This window comes from Vicugna pacos, chromosome 22 (genome assembly GCF_048564905.1).
Source record: "Vicugna pacos chromosome 22, VicPac4, whole genome shotgun sequence".
Lineage (NCBI taxonomy): Eukaryota > Metazoa > Chordata > Mammalia > Artiodactyla > Camelidae > Vicugna > Vicugna pacos.
The window spans coordinates 25,677,940-25,692,791 of NC_133008.1; the positions used below are offsets into that span (position 1 = coordinate 25,677,940).

The 14,852-nt window shown below is 38.1% G+C and overlaps 2 protein-coding genes across 2 annotated transcripts in view; both read left to right on the forward strand.

The window, feature by feature from the left end:
- The window catches only part of LOC107032978 (olfactory receptor 7E178-like), a 21,563-nt gene extending 16,707 nt beyond the window's left edge, over nucleotides 1-4,856 (forward strand). Inside the window, exon 3 of the mRNA XM_072947639.1 lies at nucleotides 2,840-4,856. Within this exon, the coding sequence (XP_072803740.1) occupies nucleotides 2,840-3,782 (943 nt within the window). The 3' untranslated portion in view covers nucleotides 3,783-4,856. The remainder of the gene's footprint in view (nucleotides 1-2,839) is intronic.
- An 8,856-nt stretch (nucleotides 4,857-13,712) lies between these two features.
- On the forward strand, nucleotides 13,713-14,850 carry LOC107032914 (olfactory receptor 7E24-like). Its single transcript, XM_015234386.3, has one exon. It carries the CDS (start codon nucleotides 13,713-13,715, stop codon nucleotides 14,655-14,657), a length of 945 nt encoding a protein of 314 aa, XP_015089872.2. The 3' UTR covers nucleotides 14,658-14,850.
- The last annotated feature ends 2 nt before the right edge of the window (nucleotides 14,851-14,852 follow it).

Genomic DNA, 14,852 nt, shown 5'->3' on the forward strand with positions numbered 1-14,852 from the left:
CAACTAATTTTTCTGTTGGGGAAACAAATGTTGACAGCAAGCAGTAAAATTTAACATGCACATATCACAAAGAAATTCTCACTTGTATGATATGGAGAGAGGCAAAAGAATTTTTGTAGGATTGTCAAAATAAGGAATTGGTAAATGAAATGAAGTTGATTCCTCAAGCACTGCTATGCGGTTAAGGTATCCTATCTAGATGTATGCACTTCACAGAAAGATGTAAACACAGCGCTGTACACAAGAATATTTTAGATGTTATGTGTGTAGTCATGTGCTATTTACATAAAATTTCAAAACTTTATAAATACATAAATATATGCTAGCATTATGGAAACAGTGACAGAAAATATACCCACCAAATTAGTGACAGTGGTTGCCTTGGGGGACAGGTGTGCGGGGCAATAGGATAATGCAAGGATTTAAAGAAAACAAATTTTATCGATAATTTTTCAAATCTCTATGAAATATGAGTTTTGAAGCAAATACTATTACATGCTTATGCTTATGTTTTAAACATGGGTATTGGGTATTAATGATAGTAATAATAGGCAACATTAATTGAACATTTTCTAAGTGTGTGGCAATATTCTATGGTGGTGTTCTTGACCCTGGCTCTACCTTAAGAACTCTAACAATCGCTCATGTGGAATTATCACTTCACCGGGTCTAGCTGTGGCCAGGGCATCGGCACATTTTACAGTGTTCACAGGTAAATATAATAATCAACTAGGATTGAGAACCATGGGTCTGAGCACTTTGTGTCTTAACCCAGTGAGGTAAGTTCAGTTATTATCTCCATTTTACTGATGTGGAAACTCCCTAGACGTTTGTTATATTAGTCTCTCTGTTCTCTTCTCTTTTGCATTTTCCCCCAAATTAAATCATAGTGTGGCCTGTCAAGGGAAATGAAGATCAGAGTCACCTTCAGGGAGTTGATTTAAGAGAACTGCATTTTAGAAGAATTAATTCAAAGGAGAATTGGTTTAAAGAGAATCCTCCTTGTTTCAGTAAAGATTGAAGTTAAGTTGGCCAAAGAAGACTGGGTTTCAGACCTGATTTGGTGGCATCCTATGGTCCTAAATCCCTCAATTGTAAATAAATGAGTTGAATTTGAGGAAGACACAGCACTTCCAAATGTTTAGGATTAGAAATACATGTAAGCACTTTGACCCAAGCCACTACAAAGTGGAGACCAAAGAAACAAAGACCAGTGCCAAACACAGGTGTTTCCCTGAGATTGCACAGGGTTGATATACGTCCTGCATAAGATGACAGATAGGAAGGAAGTATTTCTAAAAAGTTAGTTATTGTTTAATATTGAGGAGTGCACTGTGCACTGATGCCATCTGTGGAGTCAATGATGCTGTATAATTTTGTGCATTTACCAACACATATTTATTGAAATTTGAAGTCTACTAAGGCTAAGGTTAGGAGTTACATTTGAAAAGAATTTTCTCCCCAATTTTTGAGATGTAATTGACATATTGCACTGTACAAGTTTAAGGTGTACAGCATGACTTGACTTACATACAGTGAAATCATTACCACAATAAGTTAACATCCATCATCGCATATAGATAGGAAAAAAAGAAGGAAATACTTTTTCCTTATGATGAGGACTCAGGATATACTCTCTTAACAACTTTCAAGTATACCACACAGCAGTGTTAACTATGGGCATCATGTTGTACATCGCATCCCTAGTACTTATTTACCTTATAGCTGAAGTGTGTACCTTTTGGCCACCTTCATCCAGTTTCTCCATTTCCCACCCCAACCCCCAGCCTTTGATAATCACAAACCTGATCTCTTTTTCTGTAAGTTTGGTTTTTTTTTTAAGATTCCTCATATAACTGAGATGACATTACTTGTCTTTCTCTGTGTGGCTTAGCCTAATGCCCTCAAGGTCCATTCATGTTGCAAATGACAAGATTTCCTTCTTTCCTATGGATGAATACTATCCCATTGCATATATATCACATTTTCTTCATCCATTCATCCATCGATGGATAACTTAGGTTGTTTCCATGTCTTGGCTATTGTAAATAATGCTACAATGAACATGGGTGTGCATATAACTTCTTGAGTTCATTTCCTTAAGACAAATACCCAGAAGTGGAATTGCTGGATCCTATGGTAGTTCTGTTTTTAATTTTTTGAGGAACCTCCATACAGTTTTCCATAGTGGCTGCACCAATTTACATTTTCACTAACAGTGCACAGGATTTCCTTGAAAAGACTTTAAAAAGACAACCCACATATTTGAGTAAGCATGTATTTCTGTAGAGGAGGGAAGTCAGAAAACTAGAGAATAAGAAAACCTGTGAAGATAGCTGGCACATAAAAAACCCTTCTAATTATGAACATTTGACTTTAGAATCCAGATGTGTAGTGCTAGCTATTATACAGTTTATCAATATTCTAAATTGAAGGAATTTCTTGCACTGTATCAGAATCAAATGAGGCTGCTTCTAAGTATTTTAATCCGAATGATTTTTTTCTTAAAGGGAGAAGTATATATTTTATTCAATATTTCATTAAAAGAGTAGGCTGTATTTTACTATGATTATGGATTTGTTATCTGTATATTACTTTGCTCCCCTAACAATATTCAGGCCAGTGTATAGAAAGAGGTAAATAACATAGAAACCAATGAGGAAACAATTATAAGAAAACTGGATTTGAGGCACTGAGAAATACTGCTGAAGGTACCGGGGTATATTACCCCAAATGTGAATACTTTGCTTGTGAAACACTTGAATCCAAAACTTGGACACAGTGCTGTGTGCCCAGTTACTTATTTCCTTTCTTCCAAACCTCTTTTCTTTTTCAAAAGATGTCCAAGCTACATGGAACAACAAAATCTAACGCGTGTCTCAGAATTCTTCCTCATGGGACTCTCAGATGATCCAGAACTGCAGCCCCTCCTCTTTGTCCTGTTCCTGTCCATGTACCTGGTCACCGTGTTGGGGAACCTGCTCATCATCCTGGCTGTCACCTGTGACTCCCACCTCCACACCCCCATGTACTTCTTCCTCTCCAATCTGTCCTTGGCTGACATCGGTTTCATCTCCACCACCGTCCCCAAGATGATTGTGGACATCCAAACTCACAGCAGAGTCATCTCCTATGAAGGTTGCCTGACTCAGATGTGTATTTTTATCATTTTTGTATGTATGGATGACATGGTTCTGACCGTGATGGCCTATGACAGGTTTGTGGCCATCTGTCATCCACTGCACTACCTGGTCATCATGAACCCCTACCTCTGTCGCTTCTTCATTTTAGTATCTTTTTTTATTAGCCTTTTGGACTCCCAGCTGCACAATTTGCTTGTGTTACAGGTCACCTGCTTTAAGGATTTGGAAATGTCTAATTTCTACTGTGACCCTTCTCAGCTCCTCGACCTTGCCTGTTCTAACACTTTCACCAACAACGTAGTCAGGTATTTTGCTGTTGCCATCTTTGGTTTTCTCCCTTTTTCAGCAATCATATTTTCTTACTATAAAATTCTTTCCTCCATTCTCAGACTCCCCTCATCAGGTGGGAGGTACAGAGCCTTCTCCACTTGTGGCTCTCACCTGGCCATTGTTTGCCTATTTTATGGAACAGGACTCTGTGTGTACCTCAGCTCAGCCGTCTCGCTTTCTCCCAGGAAGGATGCTGTGGCCTCCGTGGTGTACACTGTGGTCACCCCCATGCTGAACCCCTTCATCTACAGTCTGAGGAACAGTGACATCAAAAGGGCCATGAGGAGGTTCCTCAGCAAAGCCATCTAATCTCAGTACCTGTTATCCGTTTGTAGTTTAGGTTGGAAAATGCAGCAGTAGACCTGGGAATCCTACCTCTCTCATCACATCATTTTTTTGTAGCTCGGTAGCATTCACTCTTCTCCTTGCTTAACACCTGAATATTGCTGCCTTTGGTGTTTCTTTAATGAGACTGGCAGGGCTGGGGCAGAGTTCTAGGATCCTTTGTATATCATAATCACTCCATGGCTGAATCGTATTACACCCATGGAAATTCTATACTTTATCATTGGTGACCCAAGCATCCTGTAAAGATGAACAACTCTCTTAGTGTATTTAAAATGTGTATCTTTTCTATAGCTCTTGTGTATTCTCCGTGCTAATTTCTATTTATCAAATTGGTATATGCAGGGTATGTGTGAGGATGCATGTCACTGCTTCTCAGCCTTGGCTTTTATTGAAGTCATTTGGGAAGCTTAAAAATACTGACATCTGTGTCCCACCACCAGAGATTCTGATTTAATTGGGCTTGGGTGTGCCCTGAGCATGAGGATTTTTTAAAGCACTCAGATAAATCTCGTGTGTGGCCAAGGTCGAGACCTACTGATCTAAGTCAGATCTTTTATTCAAAGATGACTTGTATGCCTTTGGGTCCTAACTGCTCATGGACAAATGCCGAAGATCCTAAGAGATGAGACCTCAAAGAGGGAAGATATGAATAGCCTCCTGTTGCAACAGGCAATGCATTTTCCTCATTATTCCTGATATTTCTTCAAATATCTTCTCTCTCTACACCATAGAGCTGAGTCTATGTGATTGGTTATGAAGTTCTTTTCTCTGCTTCAAACTCACACTTCTATACTTTGCTTTGGAGTGGAGTTCTTGAAATCACTGCTCTGTTTTCCATCTTGTGTTCCATCATCCTGTTCAATAGCGGTCAGTAAAAGTCTCTTAGTCCTAAAACTCAGCTGTTCCTTTTATCCCCTCAAGACTGGTGTACAGCTTCTTCTTTGTTTAGGTAACCACTTAGATCTTTTTTGCCTTTCAGTCTTTCAAAAAACTGTTTAACCAATTCCCCACATTAAATTTTCTTCATTACAATGATTATTTGGTTTCTCTTTTCTTGATTGAACCCTGACTGATATTGTAGCATGTAGTATAAAAGTGTGTTGTGAGGTGTCTGTGACTGGAAGATTGAAAAATGTACACAGGGAATAAAGGTGGTTGTCAAGGATATGTCTTAGTCATGGGTATACAATTGTAGAATAGGCAATGATACCGTATTTCCAATTGCCGTTTGCCTGAGCGTCATTGTCACTCAAGTCATCACAATAAATGTATCCACTTTTATATTACTTTAGGATTTCAAAGAACCATGTTGTCAGCTAAAGGGAGCTCTTTCCTTTTACTAGTAACAGCCTGTTTAGGACTCCACTTGGTTACCATGCTTCCCTGTCTTTTGTCACAATAACTCAGTCTTTGGGCTCCTTTTAAGTTTTGTAAGATAGGTATCTATACTCTTTAGAGATGTCACACGTTGTTTTGGGGGTTGTAATCTTAGTTCTCTGAATGCTTTCCACAACTCATTTAATTTGCTTTACATTTTACCACTACGGAAAATCACCTACCAAATGCATTGATGAGAAACTTCGATATTGACAAGGAATGCACTTGAGAGAAGGGAAATAGCTCAGTGGTAGAGTACATGCTTAGCATGGACAAGATCCTGAGTTCAATCACCAGTACCTCCTTTAAAAAACAAAATGGGAATGCACTTGACAAAGGAAGAATTCATTTAGTCAGTGGGAAGAGATGTTGCCCAATGAAAATTACTAAAATATTATATCTGCGTATCCACTTATGCAAACCTAAACAATAGCCAAAGAGCCTTGAAATGAGCCAAAGGAATGTTGCTTTTGTGTGTGTGAGGTTAAATTTCCAGTTTTTGTTCTGTTAAATTTACAACCTCCTGTTTTCTTATTACACCATCTTAAAATTCTCAAAGCAAATGAATATAGTATTTTTTAAGTCTGAAAATACTGTAATAAAAACACCCACATACTGGATTTGCAACAACATTTATGAAATGCCTTTCCATAATGTTCACAATTGGTAAACAGGGGAGTAAATACACTTGCAACATAAATTGGGTTGAATTTTAATGATTAGAGAGATACTTAATTTAAAAATGTTCTCAGATGACTAGAAAATGGGATAAGTTATACCTACATTTCGACTTGTCATACAGGGCAGCTTTTCCTGATCAAATTATTTCATGTCCTCTTTTCTGGCTATTAAAGCCCATCCTATTAGTACTTCTGAAACAGTGGTGAATAGAACAGACCTTATTCTGGAGGTACATGCACCTCATTTGTAAATAAAAATCGAGCACTGTTTTTGTTGCTTTTTTATTCTAATATTATTGAGATATAATTGACTATAACATTGTGTAAGCTTAACATGTACAATATGATGTTTTCATACATATATCTTTTGCAAAATATTTACCAATATAAGATTAGTTATCACACTCTTTACCTTACATACTTAGTATTTGTTGTTGTTTTAGGGTGAGAACTCATAACTCTTCTCTCATAGCAACTTTCAAGTACACAACGCCAGTGTTACCCACTGTCACCATGATGTACATGAGATCTCTGTAACTGATTCCTCTTATAATTCAAACCAGTATCTCCTATTTCTAACACTTCTCAGCCCCAGGCAACTGCCATTCTGCTCTCTGTTTTTATGAGTTCAATATTTTTAGAATCCACAAAAGGGAGATCATACATCAGTTATCTTTCTCTGTCTGACTTATTTCACTTAGCATAAGGCCCTCGGGTTTTATTCATATTGTAGGGAGTGGCAGGATTTCCTTCTTTCTCCTGGCTGTATAATATTCCATTGTGTATACTATTGGTATGTCACAGTTTCTTTATCCTTTCATCAATGGACACTAGGTTGTTTCCATTTTTTGCTATTGTGAATGATGCTGTAATGAACATGCTAACTGACTTATCTCTTCGAGATAGTTATGCTATCTCATTTGGACAATACCCAGAAGTGGGATTGCCTCAACACCCAGTCTCTCCCTCACACATCCACCTCTGCATATCTGCTATGTGTTCTCCCCTAAAAATATCCTTTGTCACTTATCTCCACACAGGCAAATAACATTCTTTATTCCATATCCAATTTGATTGGATATACATTTAATGTTTCTTCATATCACTTAATGACAGACCAATATCTGCATTCCTCAAGAGAGAGATCTCTGTCAAGAAGGCTGCAGTGGATAGGATTTAGATGGTTACATCACACGACCATCCACATACATCCTACTCTACCCACCAGAAAAAAAAATAGATTAGACAAATTTAAATAGTCTTCAAGAGCTGAAAACACAAAGAAATGTAAAGAAAGCATATTCTGGGATGAATTGATTCCTCTCTAGTTAGCAGAAAACAGAAACATTGGGGACATCTGTTCATTTTGGTATTGGAATGGCTGAAAATTGGCCTAATGTTGATGGAGGGCTCTCCTAGGGTGTCAGAACCAGGGTTTCTACCTGAGACTGCATTACCAGAAGCAGTAGAGGAGGGTCTACAGAAGTACCCAATGGAGAGCAAGTTCTCTCCATTTCTAGTTTGTCACCAGGGAACTTTTTATTGGGATCATGGCAGTGAGTTGAATTTGGGACTATGCTGGAAAGTAGGTAGACGTGACGCGTCTTGAAGTGCTTCGAGCACTGAGTCCTTATAGGGGATGAGGCCTGTGTGGCGGGCAGGATCTGAGATGTTCTCAATAATACTAACTCCTGGTATTCATGCTCCCGTTGACTGTGAGTTATACCTAGGGACTCCCTTCCAACAATGTGAATGCGGAAGAAATGTTGGGTAGTCATTTCTGAGAAAAGAGTTTAAAAAAATCTAGTTTTCCTTTTTTGACTCTCTCTTGCTCTCTCCTTGCTCATGTTGATAGAACCCAGTTCCATGCTGTGAGCTCCCCCAGCAGGGGCTCATGCGTCAAAGAACTGAGGAATTCTTTGGACAGTGTCTTGGGTACATGTGAATCCTACCAACACCTTTGTGAGTGAGATTGGGAGTGGTCTTCCACTAATCAGACCTTGAGATGACTAGCGCTGGAGACACCTGGACTGCAAACTTCTGGGAGGCCCTCTAAAATACTTAAGTAAAGTATCAGTTACCATATAAATATGTAAAAATCAATAGTTTTCTAAATAGACTCACAGACATAGAAAACAAATTTATGATTACCAAAGGGTGGGGGTGGGATAAATTAGGAGTTTGGGATTAGCAGATACAAACTACTATATATAAAATAGATAAACAACAAGGTCCTACTGTTTATCATAGGGAACTAAATTCAACATCTTGCAATGACCTATAATGAGAAAGAATATCAAAAGGAATACATATGTGTATAGCTGAAGCTCTATTCTGTACACCAGAAATTAACACAACATTGTAAATCAACTATACTTCAATAAAAAATAGTTTTCTAAATCTCCACCATATGAAATGCCAACCCAAGCAAAGACAAAGGAAATTAAAATAAGAAGTTATTCTTACAAATATTAATTGAGAAAATAGAGAGTATCATAGCCTTGGTATAGAAGACCTAATGCCACTTAGGTTTCATGATTAATCCAATGGATTTATAGGTGTCAAAATCATATATGGAGTGGTTACATTTTTAAAGCCTGAATTTTACTTCCTACAACCTGGAGGTGAGAACCAGAGAGTATAGCTGAGCAGCCTCCTGAGGAGAGGAGGCACTCAGAGCCGTCCAGGGACATTTACTTTTCTTTTCTTCCTCCTCCTATTAATATTAGCAAGTCTCCAGAGACTGGGACAGCACGGACCAACTCGCTAATTATGAGCTTTGTGCATTGAGCCCTAAGGTCACGCCATTGTAAATAATTGGATGGTGCCTCCAGCCTTTTAGTGTGCCACTTGTAAGAGCGTGGCTCCATGTTTGTGTCCCCACCCTCTATAAGAAATTTTGTTGGATGGTCTCAGCCTGAGTCTGCCTCTGTGCCAGTTCTGAGGAGGGACTCTGAGACTTCGTCACACACCAGACAGGAGAGGGGCAGTGAATCTGCACTCTTTGGTTGTGCTACAGCAGGGATGCAGACCAGCCCAGTAAGTGTTGATATGAGACAGTGATTGAGAGTGGGACTGTTGAGTTAATTATTTTCTCCTCAACGAGACTAACCTGATGGTTGAGACAGACAGGTGGGAGGGCACTATTGTATAAAATTTTATAACAAAGCCCTCTGAAGTTGATATGAGAACCCACATTCAGAACTGTGATTCCACCCCCAACTAGTTCTGGCTCTGGCTGGCATCTCCCCAACCATAGCAGCAAATGGGTCTCTCTGAATTTCCCTCTAAGCACTTCAAATGATCCTGAAAGTGATGATGAGTATGAAGTCGAGGAGGGTGGCATTAACTATAACATCATGGAATGTTATTGAGGGCTTCCTAAGTGCCAAGCTCTCAAGTATGTGTTTTATGTATCTTGTTTGATTTCATCTGCATAATCTCTCCTAAATTATAAGTGCACACATATTATTATTCTTTTAATAAGAGGAAAGCACAGCATTTTATGTAACATGTACCAGGTCATGAGTTAGAGAGAGTTGAAGCCAGTCAGTCTGCATAGACTGACTCCAGACATAGAGCATCTGGGCAGTCTTACCCCTGCCAACCAGTCATGTCACTGCCAAGTCAGGCCAGCCAGAGACTCCTGATCACTATGCCCTTCCCTTTGGAGTTTTCTGGAGGACCACAAAGGAGGGTAGCAGGTAGCGCTTGCTGCATGGACTCAAGGAAGGGTGGCTGAGATCACAAGCAAAGGTCATAAAAAAGCGACACATGATAATTTAGGATAGACCTCTCCGTTGACCCTGCTCTTGGATCTCACTTCAACTGTTCATTTCTTCCTTTATACTTATAGCCAGCCTACTCAATCACAAAAGGAGATGCAAAGTCAGAGTCTTGGGGTCCATTCCTACTCATAAAAATGAAAACATTAAAAAAAAGTGTCTCAGATGTATATGTGATTAGAACTCTGTAACTTTGCTTACAACTTTCCAGAAGTCTGGAAACAATGAAATTTAGTATGTGGGACTCTGAGACTGACAAGTTAATTTTGAATCTTGTGTGCTCCACTTCTCCTTAGTGTGTTTGGGGAATTTTCTTAGTATTTCTGAGACTTTACATTGTCAATTGAGTTGATTCCTAGTTGATATAACTCCACTGAATTAGGATCGAACAAATAATGTATGCCTTCTATGCAATGATTATACGATGGATGCATAATGAGAGGGCATAGACATTCAAGAATTTTGTTACTAATAATAATAATGCTGATTCTCATGTCATTTGACTTACATTTCTAGTAACCTGATGTTATGGTTTCCCTACATCGCTGACAGGACATTTTATTATTTTTTATACAAGTACATTCTTCATATGAAGAGAAATGCCCAAGGCTCACTTATTTCTGACTCCCAAGAGCCTGTGCTCTATTGGCACAGAAGAGGGCACCAAGAATTTAAAAAAAACCCAGTTAAGTATTGAATAAACCCTTACATTGTTCACAGAAACACAGTGTGGGCAATATCGCTTCTACCCAGCGGACTGTTCATGACAGTGTCTTCATGTTTTTCAGGAATGTCCCATAGGACTAGAAACAAGATAAAATAGTGCTTATTTGTGTCTGTCTCTTGGGCTTTCAGTAGGACATATTATTTCCCATTTAAGAGCATGTGCAGCATTTAATGATTGAAAGCCACTGTAGAGATTTTTTTCATATGGGGAAATAAAAGAGAAAAGAGATGGTGCGTCTTACTGCATGTGCTGAGACACATTTTAGGAGTTCATGTCACTCCCTTCCAGTCTCCTGAGACAGAAGAGGCTTTGATCTCTCTCTGCTATAAAGCCCATGGAATGTCATTAAATTTTTGATATCATATTTTATGACTAATTGTGCTATCCCAATAATGATTGAAATTCTTTATAAAAAATGACCAAATATTTTTAGGTTCCAAACCTCCCTTAGGCACCACACATTTTCTGGATGTGGGTATTAGACTCTTTATTTTCAGGAAGGAACAGAAACACAGAGGTGGAGAGATTTACACGCCCTTCGCATACAGGAGGTGAAAGATCCAGGACTGAAACACTGATCTGCTTACTCCTGCGCCAGTTCTCAGTCCCCTCCCCTGCAGACTAACAAGTGGTTCTTTGCAAACCGACTAGTCCCAGATATGAAGTGATGGTAGAAGAACTGATTCATCCTCTTTTGTTTCAGTGAGGTCACCTGTAAATTATGGGAATGAGGCAGTAGTTCACAGGGGCCATAATGGTACTAACATAGTGGACTGTAGGGTTTTCTATGAATAGTTATGTTTTGCAGTCCAGTTTTGAAATCTAAGGTTGAAAATATTTCCTGTACAAGATGAAAATGTCAGGTGCAGATATCATGAAATTATCACAAGACAGACTTCGAGGGTATTTTCAAAAGATGTCTTTTTAAAAGAGAATGTAGTTGACAGAAAATGATTTGTACTGAAACAGATATAGGCAATTAATATTAATAAAACTGAAAATGCACCAATTATTAGAACTGAACAGCTAATCACCACTCACATATTATATATGAGTTCTCATTTGTATGATATGGAGAGAGGTACAAGAATTTTCATAGGATTGTTGTAAGAAGAAACTTATATAAATAATGTAAATATAAAAATACATAATGTGATGTAGATATTTATATATATATAAATACATTAAATTATATTTTAAACAGATATGAAATATATGTTTAAATTTGTTACATTTATATTAAAATATTTACATATAAATTTATAGACTGAATAAATGTATCTCTTCCCTTACATAATAATGTGCACCAATAAAATGTTTGAAGTGGTTGCATATACTTCAGTAAGAGAGTTAATTTTAAAATTATGGTAAACATTTACATTTCAGAGTCAATATGGTAAGATTTTATGAAAGCTGATTATGAATATGTAGATCAATTTTACATTAAGTAAACAGTGACAAAAATATACCCAGCAACTTCATAATATCAGTTATTTTTGGTGGACAGGTTTGTAGAGGAGTGAGATTGAGCTGAGATATAAAGAAAACCAAATTTTATAGGTAATGTTCCAAATCTCCATAAAACATGAGATCAGAAGCAAACATTATTAAATGTTTATATTTAAAAATAGGTGGTGGGTATAGAGAGTAATAACAGGTAATATTCTTGGCATTTTTCTATGTGTTGAGTGATATTCTAAGGTAGTGTTTACTAAGCTGCACATTACAGTGCCCAAGGAACTCACATGTAAAGATTCCAAACCTGGTTCCAGGCTGAGGCTGGGGTAGCTGTGTATTTTAAAATAAGCACACTAAATTATGAATCAACTGGAAATGAAAACCACTGGTCAAAACAATATAAACAACTTTTTAAAACTTTCTTACAACAGTCCTATTTGGTAGGTCATTTCTTACCACAATTGTGTAGATAAGGAAACTGCCCAGATGTGTTTTCATTGTTCTATTTTGAATTTTTCTCAATTAAGTCATAGTGTGACCTGCCAGCATAATGAACCTGAACTACCTTCAGGTAGTAAACGTGATGAAATAGCAATTCCTTTATTCAGAAGAGTTGACGTGACAATCTTAACTAGATACAAGAAGGCTGGATCTTGACGCGGCTGTGGAACTCCCCTGGTACCAAACTCCTCAACTGTAAATAAGAGGGTTTATGATCAGGAAAATAAGGTATATGAAAATGGAACCATTCATATCAGGAAATGAAAGTCAAAACTCCAATCAAACATCACCTCCCATCTGTTAGGATGCCTATCATCAGGAAAACAAAAGGCAGCGTGTGCTGTGGAGGATTGGAGAAAAGGGAGCACTTGCACATGGGTGGTGGGAATGCATATGGGTACAGTGATTGCAGAAAACAGAACGGATGTTCCTTAAAAAATTAAAAACTGCTACTAGTTAAAATAGCGCTACTATATGATTCAGGAATCCCACTTCAAGGTACATATCCAAAGGAAATTAAATCAGTACCTCCAAGAGAGATCTGTGTTCCCAAACAATCCCACATAATATTTAAAATTGTGAATGTTTCTTAAATTTAGTTATTGTTTCATCATTGACAGATGTTCTGTATATTATGCCATCTTAAAGTCATCAATGCTGTATGATTATGTGCACTTAACTAAACCATACTTATCGAAATTTGAAGTCCAGCAAGGCCAAAGATATGAAGTGAATACTAAATGACTCTTAAAAGGCAAAAAGACAACCCTCATACTTGAGTAACCCCTTATTTTGTGACCGTGGGAAGACAGAAAATGAAAGAATGATAAAACTCATCAACATACTGTCACATAAAATATTTTCTGATTTTGAGCATTAATCTTTCACTTGGAATCCAGTTTACACAGTCCTGCATTTTATAGAGTGTTTATAAATATTCTAAATAAAAGAAGTATCTAGAATTGTATTTGAAGATAATTAGGTTACATAACTGTGTCTTAATATTTTTAAGTTCAAATTATATTTTTTATTAAAGGGTTAAGAGAATTTCTCATTCTATTTTTTTTCTAAAAAGTAGGCTGTATTTTATTGTGATTATGGATTTATTGTCTCTAATATTTGGGTTCCTCTTTTACCATTCTGTCCAGTTTCTTTAAGTAAGTTTGTATAGAAAGAGGTGAAAAAAAATAGGAACAAATGGGGAGACAATTCCAGTAGATAGAATTGGTCACACTGAGAAATGTTGCTAAGGATACTTGAGTGTATGACATTAGCAATGAATTGCTTGAATCCAAAATATGGACACAGTGCTACATGACATTTGCTTATTTCCTTTTTTTCCCAATCATCTTGTCTTTTAAAAATGGTGTCCAAGCTACATAGAACTGAAAACCTAACAAGTGTCTCAGAATTCTTCCTCATGGGACTCTCAGATGATCCAGAACTGCAGCCTTTCCTCTTCGGGCTGTTTTTGTCCATGTACCTGGGGATCATGTTGGGGAACCTGCTCATCATCCTGGCTGTCAGCTCCAACTCCCACCTCCATACCCCTATGTACTTCTTCCTCTCCAACCTGTCCTTGGCTGACATTGGTTTCATCTCCACCACCATCCCCAAGATGATTGTGGACATCCAAACTCACAGCAGAGTCATCTCCTATGAAGGTTGCCTGACTCAGATGTGTATTTTTATCATTTTTGTATGTATGGATGACATGGTTCTGACCGTGATGGCCTATGACAGGTTTGTGGCCATCTGTCATCCACTGCACTACCTGGTCATCATGAACCCCTACCTCTGTCGCTTCTTCATTTTAGTATCTTTTTTTATTAGCCTTTTGGACTCCCAGCTGCACAATTTGCTTGTGTTACAGGTCACCTGCTTTAAGGATTTGGAAATGTCTAATTTCTACTGTGACCCTTCTCAGCTCCTCGACCTTGCCTGTTCTAACACTTTCACCAACAACGTAGTCAGGTATTTTGCTGTTGCCATCTTTGGTTTTCTCCCTTTTTCAGCAATCATATTTTCTTACTATAAAATTCTTTCCTCCATTCTCAGACTCCCCTCATCAGGTGGGAGGTACAGAGCCTTCTCCACTTGTGGCTCTCACCTGGCCATTGTTTGCCTATTTTATGGAACAGGACTCTGTGTGTACCTCAGCTCAGCCGTCTCGCTTTCTCCCAGGAAGGATGCTGTGGCCTCCGTGGTGTACACTGTGGTCACCCCCATGCTGAACCCCTTCATCTACAGTCTGAGGAACAGTGACATCAAAAGGGCCATGAGGAGGTTCCTCAGCAAAGCCATCTAATCTCAGTACCTGTCATCCGTTTGTAGTTTAGGTTGGAAAATGCAGCAGTAGACCTGGGAATCCTACCTCTCTCATCACATCGTTTTTGTAGCTTGACACCTGAATATTACTTGTTTGGGAATTTTTAAATGGGACTGGGGCAGAGTTCTAGGATCCTTTGTATATCTTAATCACTGCATGATAAATATTGTAAAA